An 18,850-nucleotide genomic window follows, 5' to 3' on the forward strand; every position below is an offset into this window, starting at 1 on the left:
CCATGATAGAGGTTAGAAGATCTGAGAGACTGGCGGCACGTAAGGTTATCTGATAGTCTCTCTGCTTTCACTTGTTGTAGTGTTGTTGGTAATGACCACACCTCTTGTCCCAGGTGCAGCTTGTGGTCATTACTAGCTACCCTATTTAGTCTGGACTCACACTTCATACCATGTGGTTGATAGTATCTGCTTGGAGTTGGAAGAGCTGGTGGTGTTGTTTTCCTGCTCCTGCTCACCCGTTTTCTATTTAAAATAAGTGTACTTTGCTTGTATTTTGTTGTTATCTATTGCTCGTTGTTTACTAGGCCTCAGGGAGACGCTGGTTCGTTCTCTAGGAGTAGTAGTCACTACTCCTAGAGATTTTCAGGGTTACTTGGGCCTAGGTTTTCAGTGTATGAATATCCCCCCTTCAGTGTCTATTCATACTGACAGGAGTCAGGGTTAGGTCTAGGGTTTCCTAATTGGTCTCCCTTTACCCTTCATTAGCCTTGAGGACTTATTCCTGGTCTTTTCATTCTGTTGTCATTCTGGTGTTTATCCCCTCCAAATCACAGAAAAGAATATATAAAACATCCTGCAAGATATGATAATGAATGTTGCAGATGCACATGGCTACATTTAATTTTATCGTGCAGGATGTTTTATATTTATTTTTCTGTGATTTGTTTAACTTGTCTTGAAGGAGTGGCACCTTCATTTGTGAATACGCTCCTATTTTGGAAGTAGTATTCATCACACTTTTGCCCCACCTATCTAATAGGCGACCTTGATAAGGTGGTACATATAGGTGTGTGTGCTCCTCCCCCTACCGGTGGCTGCTGCACATGGAGGTAACTAGGAGCAACACACTATATGTGCGGGGTCTGTGCTCCTGAACATAAATGCATAATGGCATAGGCAGGTTTAGCGTAGGACCCAGGCACTCCTCATCTGGTTATATAGCTATGTATATATAGTCAAGGTTAATATTATTTATTTCAATATAAAACTACAATCTAGCAATATGTAAAAAGCATATAGACATTAATAAAATTTGTTTATAAATAGCAGCAGATATTATAGCAGCAACAATATAGCAGCAGATATAATGGTGATAATATTATAGCAGCGGTTTAACAGCAATAGTGTAGCAGCAATATTAATCTAGTAACTGAAATGTTAACTGAATGTCATAGGTCCTTTCACTTGTTAATAAGGTATCAACTGTTGAGTCAGCTATCAGTCTCATAGATAAGTAATATAAGTAGAGAGAGGAATACAGCGGCACTGCTACAAATTCAGGCTAGGATCCAGCCACTACTTTTAGCCAATCGCCAACTCAGCGGTAAATGGGAACTTCATGCGTGGTGCTCTGCACTTAGAGGAGGAGGTGGTTTCAAATGCGACAATGTAGAGAAGATATAAAAAAGACGTGCGGCACTCACCGAAGTAGTGAATAGGTATCTTCTTTATTATTCCTTCATCGGAAGAGTTACATGCGGGATGCAGGAGCGGACACTTTGTTGCAGATGGTAGCGGCTACAGCCGTTTCGCGGGTACTCTCGCACTTCTTCGGGCCGCTGTAAACGTCATCACGCCTTGTTGCGCTTTATATAGGCGGCGCTCAGCAGCCGGGACCATCGGCAACAGCTTCTCGCCGCATGTTAGTGACATTAAAACCATGAAATACAGAAAGGGACACATAAAGTACAGCCTAATACCATACAATTAGCACGGATTTAACTATCATGATACATCTTATTGTGCAATGACAATACTCTGTAATCTAGCGTGGGGAAGCAAGCGATACGTCTTAGTTGCCGAGTCAGCGAGCAAAGCATTATCTGTGAGAGGCACGAGCATACCACAATAAGCCTCTTAGAGGAAAATCGACATGTAATTTCTGTCGTTCAGGCCCGCTGCTCCCATGGCCCCAGTGAGTAGAATCCACCTTGGGATGGGTCGGACTTGTTCCACTCCTGCAAAGGAAAGACAACGCGGGCAGGCACCATGGGCGGCACGAATGTGCTCTATCAATCGGGGACATCCTTTCCCTAAACGAACAGAAATGACATGTTCACGGATTCGCTCAAAAAGTGGGCAAATCGTTTTTCCAAATCGTTTTTCCAATATAAAATCTTTTGCAGGGGCAAAAGACGACATAAACAACATACAGTGTGAGACAATAGTTGAAATCACGTACTACATTTTTCACTCCTCCTATAGATAGATAAGTAATTTCCAGTTTCAGGATCCAGCTACCACTGCCATCCTTGCTTTAAAATATGGGTTGGTGACCACAATGGATATGCAGCAGTGTTCCTTGGCATATAACAATAGTGTATCAATCATTGTTATTTTTGTTCAACGCCCAGTATTCCTAGGCATTCAGTTTATTACTGCATCCAAGTTTTAATACATTGATGAGAGGTGTGGTATTACTCACTGTTTTGTTGTGGTATTTGTGCTGATTAGAGTTGGCGTCTCACTCCAAATGCAGTGCACTCCCCCTCCTTGATCACACTCACTTTGGTTGTTGTCTCCGTGGTGTTCATCTATGTAGTCAGGCTCGGACTGGCCCACAGGGGTACAGGGGAATCCCCCGGTGGGCCCCTGGGCAAGGTGGGCCCCTAGTCTCCCACCCCCTGCACAAGTTGAACATAACACATTAGATTTACTGCACTACATACATATATTCAATGTACAGCACCTCAACCAGCCTGTGTTCATATAAAAAAACTTGTTAAATTATTTATTATATTTGAATGTATCCGTATGGTGGGCCCCCAAAATAAATTTTACTGGTGGGCCCTAGGTACCTCAGTCCGACACTGTATGTAGTGGTGTCTGTTTCTGCCGTGACTCGGCATCCCACCTGGTGACTGTAGGTCCCGTTATGTAATCTCGCAGGATTTCAGGGGAACTATTCAAATGTTCGTTGGTAGTAAAAATTCGAATAAAATTTGTTTGTTGCCAGCAATATTCAGAATAATATCTGGAGGATTTTCTATCGTTTTCTTGCGATTTTAGTTGAGTGGGTCTTTTTCGGATTGTCCTGCTAAACGCATTTCGAGGTTCGCACCTCTTCCTTGGTAGCCATATCCGAAATGCCCCAAAATCAGTCTTTTTTTTTAACAGTTTGTGTGCTGCTTGAAAAACCTGGAGTCGGTTCTGTCTTGCTCGAAGACCCAGAAAACATATGGTTTTGTAATTAAAATGTGCTTGGACAATTAAAAGTATAAACAGTTAAAAACATCAATACAATGGATAAAATTACTTTGATATAGATTTTCGATAATAAAATATGCGATTTTCATTCGATTTTTGTATGGTTTCTATGAGTTTTTCCATAGTTATTGTGGATAGTATGCTTTGAATTCAACTGTCCACATGTTTTTTCAGTGGTTGCATAAAATTCTTAGATGTAATAAATGACATAGCAATGAATTCTGTTTTAAACATTTTTAACTTAGTACATATTTTAATTAGGAAAAGAACTTCAGTAGTTGATGTAATTGTATATGTACCTTTGATACAAAGCAAAAACGCATAGGCGTTTTGCATGCATTTTGCATGCGTTTTTTTTCCAAATTTCTATAATTTTTTTATTTTCTTTATTTCTATATGTAATTTCTATAATACTAAATCCTTTATTTGAGTTAATTTATCTGTATTGTCCTTAAGGTAAAAAAATATATATATAGTGGTAAAATAAAATACATGTTATAACAATTAAAAACATATTCAAATTTTCTGTATAAAAATGTAGCATATATGTTGAATAGAACCTCAATAATTGATATAGTTACATAGAAATTTTCAATATATGGAAAAAACGCATTTGCGTTTTGCATGCGTTTTTTCCCGATTTTTCTTATTTAGGGTGTGGTTTATGTAGCATTTGTTCCTTTGTAGATTGTTCAGCAGATTTATACTCTATTGTTTCTGAAAACAGCTTATTGATAATTTCCCAACATAATTTTTGATATTTTTGATTTTTTTTGATAATGAAGTGTAGATATTGGACGGGTACACTCCACCAAAGGAAGATCGAAGTGCTGGTAAACAGCCTGACTTGAAATCACTATTAACCCCTTAAGGATTCAGCCCTATTTCACCTTAAGGACTTGGCTATTTTTTGCTAATCTGACCAGTGTCACTTTAAGTGCTGATAACTTTAAAACGCTTTGACATATCCAGGACATTCTGAGATTGTTTTTTCGTCACGTATTGTACTTCATGACACTGGTAAAATGAAGTAAAAATAAAAAAATGTTATTTATAAAAAAATACCAAATTTACCTCTTTTTTTTTATTGCTAATTTCCAAGTTTCAATTTCTCTACTTCTATAATACATAGTAATGCCTCCAAAAATAGTTATTACTTTACATTCTCCATATGTCTACTTCATGTTTGGATCATTTAGGGAATTATATGTTATATTTTGGGGATGTTACAAGGCTTAGAAGTTTAGAAGCAAATCTTAAAATTTTTCTGAAATTTTCAAAAACCCAATTTTTAGGGACCAGTTCAGGTCTGAAGTCACTTTGCGAGGCTTACATAATAGAAACCACCCCATTCTATAAACTACACCCCTCAGGGTATTCAAAACTGATTCTACAAACTTTGTTAACCCTTTAGGTGTTCCACAAGAATTAATGGAATATAGAGATACAATTTCAAAATTTCACTTTTTGGGCAAAGTTTCCATTTTAATAATTTTTTTCCAGTTTCAAAGCAAGTGTTAACAGCCAAACCAAACTCATTATTTATGGTCCTGATTCTGTAGTTTACAGAAACACTCCATATGTGGTCGTAAACCACTGTACGGGTACACGGCAGGGCACAGAAGGAAAGGAATGCCATACGGTTTTTGGAAGGCAGATTTTGCTGGACTGTTTTTTTTTTACACCATGTCCCATTTGAAGCCCCCCTGATGCACCCCTAGAGTAGAAACTTTAAAAAAGTGTCTCCATTTTAGAAACTACGGGATAGGGTGGCAGTATTGTTGGTACTAGTTTAGGGTACATATGATTTTTGGTTGCTCTATATTACACTTTTTGTGAGGCAAGATAACAAGAAATAGCTGTTTTGGCATCGTTTTTATTTTTTGTTATTTACAACATTCATCTGACAGGTTAGATCATGTGATATTTTTATAGACCAGGTTGTCACGGATGCGGCGATACCTAATATGTATATTTTTTATTTATTTATGTAAGTTTTACACAATGATTTCATTTTTGAAGCGAAAAAAATCATGTTTTAGTGTTTCCATAGTCTGAGAGCCATAATTTTTTCAGTTTTTGGACGATTACCTTGGGTAGGCTATGATTTTTGTGGGATGAGATGACAGTTTTATTGGCACTATTTTGGGGTGCGTGTGACTTTTTGATTGCTTGCTATTACACTTTTTGTGATGTAAGGTGACAAACAATGGTTTATTTAGCACAGTTTTTTATTTTTTACAGTGTTCATCTGAGGAAGCCGGATTGCTCCGGCGATACGCGTTGGGCGTTTCTCATGCTTCCAGGTCCACTGTACCAGCAGTTGATGTAGGTTTGGCTCTCGATATCAGACCTCATTATGGTCCGTTTTCATTTTTAGTGGTCTTACCTCACTCTATATTTGCCTCATGCTTTGTATTGGATTTCTATATGCTGATTTATAGTGCATGTGCCTATTTTGTGGCAACCCAGTGGACCTGTGTGTAGCGGTTACATATATTATATTGCATACCGCACTTTGTTCTAATTGTATACAATTTTTAATGTGTGTCTGTTGGTGTGTCCAATAAACTTTATATACATTTTTTATATTGACTTATTGTCAGATGTGCATTTATGGGGTGGTTCTTGTGACTCTCTCTCGGGTCAGGTGATCTGTCATCTGAGGGGTTAGGTCATGTGATATTTTTATAGAGTCGGTCGATACGAACGCGGCGATGCCAAATATGTATACTTTTTATTTATTTATGTAAGTTTTACACAATAACAGCTTTTTTAAAACAAAAAAAATGATGTTTTAGTGTCTCCATATTCTGAGCCATAGTTTTTTTTATTTTTTGGGCAATTGTCTCAGGTAGGGGCTCATTTTTTGCTGGATGAGGTGATGGCTAGATTGGTACTATTTTGGTGGGCAAACGCCTTTTTGATCGCTTGCTGTTGTACTTTTTGTGATGTAAGGTGACAAAAAAAATGGTTTATTTAGCACAGTTTTTATTTTTTATTTTTTTACAGTGTTCATCTGAGGGGTTAGTTCATGTGATATTTTTATAAAGCCGGTCGATACGGATGCGGCGATACCTAATATGTATACTTTTTTTTTCTTCCTATTTTTAACCAATTTTTTTTATTTTATTTAGGGAAAATGACGTTTTTGTTTATTTTTGCATGAAACTTTAAATTTTTTGAGGGGAAAACTTTATTTTTTCAACTTTCTTTCACTTTATTTTTTGTCCCACTTTGGGACTTGAACTTTTGGGGGTCTAATCCTTTACAATGCATTCCAATACTTCTGTATTGGAATGCATTGTCTGTATGAGTAATACTGTGTGTATTACTCATACAGCTTCCGGCCTGTGAGATCCAGGGATCTCACAGGCTCTTCACCGGAAGGCAGCGCGATGCTTTCCTTAGGCATCACGCTGCCTTCCATGCCATCGGGTGCCCCCCCCCCACAGCCCCATGGGGACCCGATGGCACAGCCGACCACTGCCGCCGCAACATTGAATTGCCGCAAACCGCAGGTCTGAATTGACCTGCGGTTTGCGGCGATCGCCGACATGGGGGGGTCACGGGACTCCCCTGCGCATTTAGCCTAGGTGCCTGCTCAATGATTTGAGCAGGCACCAGGTTCCCATCACCGCCGGGCGGCGGTGATCGGAACTATACATGACGTACCGGTATGTCATGGGTCCTTAAGGACTCGGGATCCATGCTGTACCGGTACGTCATGGATCCCTAAGGGGTTAAGCAAGAGCACCCGTCCTCTGATATCAGGAAGTGAGCCACTATATAATTTTAATAATTAGCATAGGACCCGCCTGAACTGAGACCACCTTGTCGCTTGGTAGGTGGGCTTAGATGTGTTTTATCAAAATGTATTGACCAAGTGTCTCAGATTTTATCAATGAGTGAGGGCTTAGTCCATATGTTATGTTTGCATCTATTATTATAGTGCATTCTTTTCTGTGATTGTTTATCCCCTCCCCCTACATTGTGCCTCTCTGTGGCCTCTCATATGGCCTTCACCTCCAGACCCTGTCATTGAGCCACTCTGTGGTCTCCACATGCTGCTTCCACCTCACTACTATGTCAAAGGTCCACTCTGTGGACTTCTCATGCTGTTCCCACCCTCCCGACTTAATGACTGGTCCACTATTTTGGCTTTCAGCCTGGATAACATCCTCATTTATTTGGCCTTTCTTTTGATCTGTCACAAGGAAGGAAAAATGAGATGCACAACGGATCCTGTCTGTGTAGCAGCTGTAAGCCCTGTATGACCCCTTCAGAACTGGCTTATGATTTGGTAGCCAAAAGCAGAAGTGGGAACAAAACACAGAAGACATAGGAATATTCAATTCACGTGTCATCTCTGTTTTTTGGCATTAGCAATACTGATGGATTATTCAGCAAATAATGACCGAGTGAAGGCATATGCTCCACAGACAGGATCAGTTTTTTGGGGGTTATTGTTCTGACGGATCAGAGGAAGGGAAAAATAATCAGTGACGTCAACACAAACTTACTGCTGACACCCTCTTCCCTCTGTCAGGGGGGCTCTACTCTACTGCTGGCTGCTTATTGGCTGCATGCATGGCATTGTGGGCGATCCCTCGTTACCAGAGTCCTTTTCTCCATGTCCTAACACGTGCAGCAGCCATTTTATAAGTGGATGCCTAGTTAGAACTTACAACATACAGTAAGCTTATGGATTTTGCCATGTCCCTAGTAAAATTGTGTCCCTTAGTAACATTTATGCACAGGTTCTTCCTTCTATTTTATGGGGAAAAACATAGAAAATGATTTAATCTCCTGAACATGACTTTTAATGAGGTTTTAGATTGCAAAATGGTGTGTTCATTTATTACAGATTGTATTAAAACTAGGAAAAATATTGCAATTGTTTTATTAAATGTAGACAACATATTTCTTGTTCACTTAATTTCAGAATTATAAATTCCTCTGCATCAAGTCACACAATACTAGATTTTACGACGTATAAATGTTTGATATAATTCACATATATGAATGACAACAAATTTTATTTTTTCCAAGTTCAAGAATTTACTAATGCAAAATATCATTTTGTTTAAGGATGTAAATCAGAAGCTGCAAGAAGACAACCAAGAACTTAGAGATCTATGTTGCTTCTTGGATGATGACAGACAAAAGGGAAAACGGATTTCAAGAGAATGGCAGAGACTGGGAAGATATACTTCAGGAATAATGCAAAAAGAGGTTACTTTGTATTTGCAGAAATTAAAGGATCTTGAAGTTAGACAAGAAGAAGTGGTAAAAGAAAACCTTGAACTGAAAGAACTTTGTTTTTTGCTAGATGATGATAAAGTTGGAGTTGCTGGTAGTCGCTGTTCTATCGACAGTCAAAATAGCCTCTGTCAGATGAATACAACGATCAGTACTTTCCTGCGAGATGTTGGTGATGGAAGTAGCACATCTAGTGCAGGTAGCACAGATAGTCCAGACCATCATAAACCAAATTCTACCAACAGTCCTGAGCATCTTCAAAAAGGCAAAAGTGAAGGAAGTCCTGAACACCAGAAACATGGAAGTGGCAGTCCGGAACAACTTCAAAAACCTAGGAGTTCAGCAAGCCCTGACCATCAGAAACATCTGAAAAGTGCCAGCCAAGAGCATCATAAAAGTGTGGGTAAAAGTAGTCCTGAGCCACAAAGGCATACGTGTAGTAGCCCAGAAAATCTACAAAAACAAATATTAAGTAGTAGTCCTGAACATTTTAAAAAGCATAGGTCTGGTGGTAGTCCAGAGTACCAGAAGCTCTGTGGCAGCCCAGAACATCTCCAAAAACATACATTAAGTGGAAACTCAGAACATCTTCAAAAAGCAAGGGGCAGTAGCCCTGAGCATCTCAGACATTTTGGAGGTAGTCCTGAACATCTCAAACTTTTGAGTGGGAGCAGCAGGGAAGCCTTAAGGAGACAAGTAGCAGATGAAATGTCATCTCATCACAGAAGTGTGTACAATGGAATGAATGGTGGGTGGACAAGCCTACTGAAATCCCCATTTTTTTAAATGGAGTTTTCTGCATGTATTAAACAACCAGAATATACATGATACATACATGTAAACATGTCATGAATGCATGTCTTAGCCTAAATCAAACTGTATAGTAACAATGGCCAGTCATCAGTATTGGACATGTACTGTCTACCATGCCTTAAACAAATAGAGTGTACAGATATAATCAAAAACCTTTCTAATCTTTGGTAACTCGTACTAGGACAATTCTGACCATATCTGGCCACTATGAAATCGTAACATAGACACATCTCACACAATTTTTGCTTTTGATACGAACATACATGATTAGTTTAACTCATTAAACCACTGATTTTAATATCTCAAAACTGTTTTAGCAATGAATATTGACATATATTATTTTCCTTTGTGTTTTTTGAGAACATGTTTTTGTGTGTGGTTTATATACACATTGTTTTTTAACTAAAGATAAAGAAAGAAAAGGAGCGCATATAATTTTTCTGTTGGCTTTATATTGATTAGACACGATTGCTAAAAATGTATTGCATATTTCTTAATATTTTAGACTATAGCTAATTATTTTTATTTTAAACTGAGACTGTTGATGTTGAATATATATATATATATATATATATATATATATGTATATATATATATATTATATAATGAATTATGGCAGATGACATTATTTACATTGATTACAGCTATCTGATTGAAGACCAAGCCTAGCATATGCCTTTACTTCTGTATCATTAATCACTTCAGGCTTGCAGAGCTAAGAGAGGTTTATTAGCATTGAGCTCTTAGTTAAAGGCACTTTCATGTAAAATGAAAAGACAAAGTAAATATAAGACCAAAATATCTGCACAGAGCCTATGTGGGCAGAAATTCTACAGTTCCATAATAGCGAGCCCAGCATGTGCCCCAATACAGTGCCACATTACAACACTGTATTTTCCCCTTAAAGGACTACTGTGGGGAGAATACCACAATTATTTTCTGTATGCTTTCAAATTAAATATGAGTCATATGGATGTACAGCATTCTCCATAGGCTTCTGGATTTGTAATACATCCATGTTCATAAAGCTTTATAGCTCATTTACTCTCACAAATTATTGGGATGATTGTCAGGAATGAATACTGATATGAATGCTTGTTCTCAACAATTGTCCCAAGTAAAAGTCCCACTGATCACTCGAGGAACAAGCAATGTCAACAGATGCAGCACCCAAACAATGTATCTGGGCAGCAGATCATCCTGTGTAAATAGCAATCTGCTGTCCAGAAATAATGAATCTGTATAAAGACGAGTGATTGCTATAATGGTTGCTCATTCCTATATAGAGGACTTGATTGCTTCATGTAAATTCAGCTAGCACTTCCGCTGTGGAACAATCAATTATTGGGAAACAAACAGTTCATTCCAGACAAGGCAATTGTCAGGAATGAACTATTTGTTCCTGAAGAGGGTTCTTTAGTTTAGAAGTTGTTCTGTTCTATTGTGTTGTTAAAAATTCTATTATGTAAATCCACCAATTTATGTGCTGTTACGTTGTCCACCCCAATATTGCTAAATAACTACTCAGGAGCCTAAGTAAACAGGGTCTTACTAAATATGGGAGTCTAAATGGCAGTCATTCCAGGTTGTCATTTGAAAAACACATTCAGTAGAAATAAGATTTACCTATACGAAACCAATTCAAGTAAATTTTAAAATCTTGACAGATAATTCCATCTCAATTTCTTTTATTTACAAGTCATGATCTCATTTTAGTGGAAATGCTCTTAACTGGACATTCCAGTTAAAAAATTTAAATAAAATAATGAACTGGAGAACAAAAAGGCTGCCCTGCTTAATTTTTTTAGCGACAGATCATCAAATTCCCAGGCTCCTCTTCAGTCTTCCAAGATGGCTGCATGGTGCCTCACACTGCTTAATGCATACTGTGCATTTTCTGCTGCTTTTGGATTGGCCAGCATTGTTCATGTAAACTTTGCTATTCAATCCAAGAGCAGAGCTGGAAAAGTAGTAAGTTTCTTGGGCTACCAATGCACAGTGTGCATCAGATAGTCTGTGGCTATCTTGGATGACAGAAGAGGATCCCATGAATTAGCAGATCTGAAACTAAAAAGATAAAAAGAAAGTCACTATTAAAGTATTCTGTTCCCCAGTTGATGAGAATTTTTACTGGAGGGTCACTTTAAAGGATAAATAAGGAGATCCCTGTATTTTAAGATTACAAATATATCTTAAGCTAGCCATACAGTCTAGATAGCTGTTTTTCCCAGCACCCAATTACACATGTACGCTCAGGTTGCTGAGGGTGTATGGGTTCACGGTGGATCACAGGGAGTAAGCTACTGTTATAGATATCTTTGGCTTATCTCCCCTGAGAACAAATGAATCAACCTTCTTGAAATCTAACAGTCGGGAATAAGTAGACCTCTATACACATTACGTGGTTGACTGTCCTGCTGAAATATCCATGTTTGACATCAATGTGCTTAGCCACCTTTGCTTTAAATTGAGGTTATCAGCCAAATTCGATTATTAAAGGTGTTATTCACAATTAGGAAAACCATCTGGAATTTATCCAAAAAAGTGCATCACACTTGTCCACTGGTTGTATGTGCTGTTGCAGCATAGTCCTATTCACCACAGTGAAGCTGAGCTGCAATGCCTTACATAACCTGTGAAAAAACTCTACAACCCTAGGTGATATTGTGCGCGATTTGGTAAAACAACCTCAGTATGGGCAACTGCATTGAAATAAAGGTTGCATTTGGAAAATTATGCCTGCCACAGTATTCCATAGTATCTACAGATGATGATTGATGTTAGACCACTTTATTATCATAGAGAACTCCTATTCACATTCATACCTTAAAAAGCTTGATGTCGGAGGTTGATAAAGAATTTTCTAATTTTATATTTGTCCAGGACTTATCAATGCTAAGTATTTTATGTCAAGTTGAAATCAGTTTGCCATGCCCACTGCAAAAGTTATGACTCTTGCTGCTATCTTCTGGGGAATGCCTGACCAAATTCCAAGTAACCCCAGGGTTCCATTGAAGCCACCTTATTAATAACTAAAGCAATGTCTTTGCTGGCCTACCACCATTACATTGTTGTATATTACCTAGAGTAGCCAAAAATCTAGTGTCTCTGGCAACCTTTGGGAAACAGTAATGCTATGAGTATCAGGTCCGTAGGTATAACATGATATCTCATGCTACTTGTACTATAATTTAACTAGCATAAACTGAACTACAGTGTATAGAGATATACAAAGATCAGCCATAACTTGAAATCATTTGCCTAATATTATGTAGGTCCTGCTAGTGCTGACATAATCGTTTACAACCTTTGATGCATGAACTCCACAAGACCTCTGAAGATATTCCGTGCTATCTTGCCCAAAGAACTTAAATGCAGATCCTTTAAAGGGAATCTGTCACCATGATCCTGGATTATTATTTGCAGTAATACAGGAGTAGTTCTGCAGAAAAAGAATCCAGATCGATCTTTGTTATTTTCGTTCTCTCCCCCATTCTCCCTTATGTGAGCAATAAAAGTTGCACTAAAATGCATAAACAGGATTGCTGTTCCATTCTAATGTAATGGAGAATACTCCTGTGTGCATGCACAGTAGTCCTAACAATGTACTGCAGTGCAGCTTTAAGTAATGACACCAGGGGGATGGGGGGAGGGGATGCAGTAGAAAAATATAGGGATCTGGACTACTTATCTGCAGTACTACAGATAATAGTCCAAGATCGTGGTGGCAGATTCCCTTTATGCCCTGTAACTTGCAAGGTTGGACCTCCGTGGATTGGAATAATTTTGCCAGCAAATTCTACAGATTCCTGATTGGGTTGAGATCTGGAGAATCTGGAGGCCAAGTCAATACCTTGACATGTTCCTCAAACAGTTCTTGAACAATTTTTGCATATGGCAGAGTGCTGGTGAAGACCACTGCCATTATGGAACACCATTGCCATGAAATTATGCACTTTGTACAATTTGTAGATAGGTGGAATGAATCAAAGTTACATCTATATGAATGCCAGAACCCAACTTTGTACCAGCAGACCTTTGCCCATTGCATCACACTGTCTCTTCTTCTAATATTGCATCCTGGTGCCATCTCTTCTCCAGGTAAGTAACATACGGTACAATGTGTTTTGACCTATTCTATTATAGACAGAATTCACTTTTTTTGTGCTACAGTAGATTTTCTGTGGGATCGAACTAGATTACATGCTGTGGACACCTCACAAGTCCCACCATTTTAATGATGTTCTCATCCAGTTATCAATCCACCACAGTTTGATCCTTGTAAAAGTCTCGTGTCACTCAGATCCTTGCACTTCCATCACTCAAACTTCAAAAATTGTCTGTTCTTTTGCTGCCAAATAATCAAAGCTGATCTGTGTACATTTATTATATTAAAGGGATTTACTGATGACCTATTCTCTTAAGAGATCATCAGTATCTTTTCCCTGAGGTCCGACACCTGGGACCCCACTAATCAGCTGTTTGAGAAGGAAACATTGAAACATAGAAAAATAGAATGTGTCAGCAGATAAGAACCATTTGGCCCATCCCTGCACTCGTAGTAGCATCGCAGCCTTCTTGCAGCTTAGCCTAAAGCCAAGTGACTTCATGTGCATTAGTCACATGGCCTAGGCACAGTTCATTCCCATTCAAGTAAATGGGGCTGAGCTGTGATACCAAGCACAGCCGCTGTAGAATTTACTCTGTTGTGCTTTTTGAGCTGAGAGAAAGTGCCAACGCCGATGCCTTCTCAAACAGCTGATTGGTGGGGGTCATGGGTGTGTGACCACTACCGAACAGATACTGATAGCTTATTCAGAGGATAGGTCATCAGTATAAAAGTCTTGGAAGACCCCTTAGACTGTCTTATGTGAAACAAGAGCTACGCGTAAATTCATAAAGAGCAGTGATAAGCGGCAGGGGCAATATTCGAATTTGCGATATTTCGCGAATACTTGGGCAAATATTCATCATATATTCTCGAATTCGAGAATTCGTGATCTCCAGTCATTATTTTCTTGATTATGAAAATCGGCAATCGGAAAAAATTTGCGATACGAAAATTTGCGATCAACACTACTCCTAAAATCAAAGATATTGCAGCCTTCTCATTGGCCCAAAAGCAAGAAGCAGTGAGGGATCATGGGTACTGATGAAAAAAAAATCTAGAATATTCACGATTACAAAGATATAACACTATATTCTAGATATTTGCGAATTCTTGGAGTTCCAATATTCGTGATAAAAATTTGCGATTCGCGATCAACACTACTGGAAAGTCCATAAATATAGGGGACATTTTTCTTTATCTGTAAATAAAGATTTACTGTGTAGTATTCTGAGTGGTAGACATGAATTTATTATAATCTTGATGACTCATTATGGTTTTACAAAAGAAAAAAAAATCTGTTTGGCCAACCTGTGTAAATGTAAAAGAAAAGAGAGACCTCAGAGTGAATCTTTTTGTGCCACTTCACAGAGACATTTTGGCTCAAACATTTGAAAAGGGCTCACTGTTGGAGGCAAATGTCTCACATTGGATAGAATTTCCACACTGGAAAGCATGCGGACATTTCCTTTACTGGGACTGTATTTTAAAGATTTTTGACTAACCTTCATTGATAGACTTTACAAGAACTAAACAGGTGATAGATAACCTGCTTTGTTATACAAGGACACAAGAGGAGATGTCTTGCGTCCTTGTAGGAATTTGTCATATCATATATTATTGGTGTTCATTTACTTTTTACCTACAGTAGCTGCTGCATGTTGTGCCTTTTGTTACAGTCCCAGCACTGATACATTGTGTACATTTACGTCATTCTCAGGAATTTAATGAACTTTTAATAGAGATGAGTATTTTCTTAGGTTTGCAAGTACAAATTAAACTTCATTACTTCTGTTTTCACACTTTCTTTGGCTCTGTTACGCAATTATCAGGTAGCATGTGCAATTTGATATTTCCTACATGTTGTGAGTTTTTTATAATTTTTATGTGAATGTTATATTCTATAACTGGCAAAAGATGTTTTGCAATTATACTCTTACTTGGTTAAAGCTGAAATGTAGTCATTTTCTTGTAAAGTTTGGGGAATGTTCCCTATATGTCTGGGGAAGGAAGAAATTTTGCTCCAAAACTGTGTTGCTTCCGTTTAACATTTTCAGTTATCAACAGTCTACTGCTATTTGTTTTTTTATGGTGCCAGAACTTCACCCATTTGCACCAGGTGTTTTTTAATTAGCTGATGAGTGCCTAAAGGTTAACATCTACTTGTTCACAGTATCTCTACTGAGGTTTTATGGAAAGATGAGCTTATTTCATCTGTTCATATGGTGCAGCTCGGCATAGTCGCTGTTTGTTGCTGTGGTGCTTTGCCTATGGGGTGGCATGACCTAGAGCCAGGGGGTACTGCAAGGCAGTAAGGCAGCAGGGGTACTGTTGGGCTTCTGGGTCACCTCACCTGCAGGTGCTGTGGTGTGATGGTGATAGTCCTTCTGCAATGCAGCACCAAATTAGTGTAGGGACCCACGTAAAGAGGTCACCATGAAGTAGAAAGTGGGCTTACAGTTTGTATGTATTTGCTCAAAACGTATACAAAGAACCTCATGTTCTGGTTATACGTTGTGTTTAGCAGCAATAGGTCAATGTACAATGTGGATGTGCCATTCTTGTTTTTTTCTCTACAGTTGTTGAGTTCCGATTAACACTAACAGCATATTAGCTATTTCTTAAATAATACACCCAAATCTTTTAAAGTAACGTTGAACTCTCCTCAAAGTCTAAAATGTATTGTTTTAGAACAAATAACCATAATATCCTATTTCTTTCATGTTATTTTTAGACAGTCGTAAGACACTTGCTTTCTTGTTCCCCTATTATGGACACAACACTTGGACTTCCCATGGGTTATCAGAACCAGTTTTAGAGTTCTAAATATAGACATAAGATCTAACTTTATTTCTTTCCTTTGTGCAGTTTTGAACACTGCATAAACAAAAACCAACAATTTAACTTTTATGGGAGAGGGTTGTGGGCATACTCTGCGGCATGTGGAGTAGTCTCTAGGCAAGGATTGGGAGAAAGAGCTGATGTGTCCTCATCATTTATGGCATATATTAAATGCCTTCAGCATTTTAATAGATGTATTAGCTCACAAATTAATCCTCCCTTATGATAATTACAAGATGACTTCTGATTCTGTTTCCTTTGTACACATAAGAAAGTGTTAGCTTATTGAAAGATTCAGTAGCCAGTGTTAAAACAATATTTTATTATATATTTTTTTAACATAGATAGTGACAGGGAAAATAATAAAAATAAAGAATACTTGACTAAAAATATATCTTACATAACTTTAGTGGGTGTCTGTTTGCAGTTTTGATCATACAAAACTGATGACAGTACTAGATAGGAGAGCACTGCAAACTTATCTTTATGGCGCTTTTGTCAGGAGTAGTGTGATTATGAAGTTGTATTCCGACAGATTCTGCTCTATAAAAAGATTGTCTGAGATCATTAAAAATGTTGGACAAGGGCGCCATTTGGCTAAAATAAAAAATCATGTTACGCTCACCTCTTTCACCAGTGGCATTCTCTCTTCCCCTGGACCTGCTGCCACTGTTTATTTAGAAACTGCAGCTATGACATGCCAGTATATGGCGGACCACCACTGCAGCCAATCATTGTCCTTAGTGGTCTATTGCTGAGGACAGTGATTGGCTGCAGGGGTCACCTGCCATACCCCTGCACATCAAAGTGATGGGCATAGTGGCATGCAGGTTTCCAACACATGATTCCTGCAGATAATTACTCTTCTCAGTGGTAGACCACTGAACACAATGATTGACTGCAGCAATTACATGTCGTATATAAGCATCTCACTGCTGCAAGAGAAAAAGGTCACTATAGCAACATTTTATATTTAAGCCAGTCGGGGCATGTCTGTAATTCTTAATTATCTTGGGCAACCCCTTTAAATGCCCCAGGAGGCAGTGCTTCTCTGTGAAGTGCTCTGCGGTCTCTGTTTTGAGCTGCTTCAGATCTTTTCTAAATGACAGGTGTAGCATCCAACCGGAAGACCACTACAGCTGTCACTCAGAGCAGAGGGAAGGGGCTGTGATGCAGTTCAAAGCAGAAGAGCAGAGAGCACTTGAAGACTGAAATTAACTGCAGTGATAGCTGTAGTAGTTTCCTGGTTGGCTGCTACAGCTGTCAAAGAGGGGTTTGACTGTGAAGAAAATCAATGCAGAGAGAACTTTGCAGTGAAGCCCCACCTCTTAGCAGAATTAAACTTTATACTCACACTACTCCTGGTGAAAAAAGCTCTACAAAAGGTACATTTGACCGCCCTTCCCAGCTTTTACCCACTGCTGATAGCAGTTTAGCATTGGCAAATTGTCTGACAGATTCCTTTTCACAAAATGCAAACATATGTTTCCAGGAGTCACTTTTTTATATTCTTATTAATGTCATTGCTTTTACTGCTTGAATTTAGCTTTATTTTTTGTTTCTTAGGACTATTTAACATGTCAGCTATTTTTCTTCTTATGAAAGCTGCATTTGATTATATGCAAATGTGCTCGTTTTTTTAAATGATTCAGTATGATGTGTGTGACAACCGTGTGAAATAACTGCGTAGCTTTACACCTTGCTGTGCTGGAGAGCTGTGTTTTATCCAAGTGGGTTATTATTAATCATGTGTTCCTTATCTCTGGTTTCACAGTAAGCTTTGATATCTCTGTCATAGTGTGATATCAAAGTGTTTTAGATCAGCCTGTCATCCCCAGCTGGAATTATTAGAAAGAAAAGAATACCAAAATCGGTGACTAATAATACTTGCCAGAGAACACTGAATCATACTTGAGTATAGACTTTATGTATTTATGGGTAGAATAGGAATTGTTTTATGTGTGTGATAGCTCATAGGGTATACTGCACTGTGGGAGAGGGTGTGTATGGGAGAGGTGTGCTGGGTTTGTTAACAGAACATAAAGAAACTTATAGGTATATTAATAGTTTTTTGCGGTCTCAGTCAGTTCAAAATCTACTTCTTTGCAGCAAGCAACTGTAATGTCTTAATGCTTAAATACTATTATCTATATGTTTCTTTGCAAAATGGTATATAATCATATACAGTGCATTTGGAAAGTCTTCTGACTCACTTTCTTTTACTTTTGTTATGTTGTGGCCTTGTGCTAAAATAAAGAAATAAAATTCAAGTTTTCCCCATCATGGTACACTCACTATCCCATAATAAAAAAGGGAAAATATGTTTGAAATCGTTGCTAGTTTGTTGAAAAGTAAAAAAACAATAATATTGTATTGACGTAAGCTTTCAGAACCTTTACTCAGTACTTTGCTAAAGCACCTTTGGCAGCAATTACAACCTCCAGTCTTCTTAGGTATGACGCCAAAAGGTTTGCACACCTGGATTTGGGAATTGTTTTGCCATTATTCTCTACAGATTTTCTCAAGCTTTGACAGGTTGGATGAGGACCATCAGTGGACTGGACAGCCATTTTCAAGTCTGTCCAGATATTTTTGATTGGGTTCAAGTCAGGCATGTGG

General features: G+C 38.3%; 1 protein-coding gene across 1 annotated transcript in view; it reads left to right on the plus strand.

Annotated features, from left to right (window-relative positions):
• The window catches only part of CCDC85A (coiled-coil domain containing 85A), a 453,722-nt gene that overhangs the window by 141,078 nt on the left and 293,794 nt on the right, over positions 1–18,850 (plus strand). Inside the window, exon 2 of the mRNA XM_044291572.1 lies at positions 8,299–9,217. Within this exon, the coding sequence (XP_044147507.1) occupies positions 8,299–9,217 (919 nt within the window). The remainder of the gene's footprint in view (positions 1–8,298; positions 9,218–18,850) is intronic.

Source organism: Bufo gargarizans, chromosome 4 (genome assembly GCF_014858855.1).
Source record: "Bufo gargarizans isolate SCDJY-AF-19 chromosome 4, ASM1485885v1, whole genome shotgun sequence".
Taxonomy (NCBI): Eukaryota; Metazoa; Chordata; class Amphibia; order Anura; family Bufonidae; genus Bufo; species Bufo gargarizans.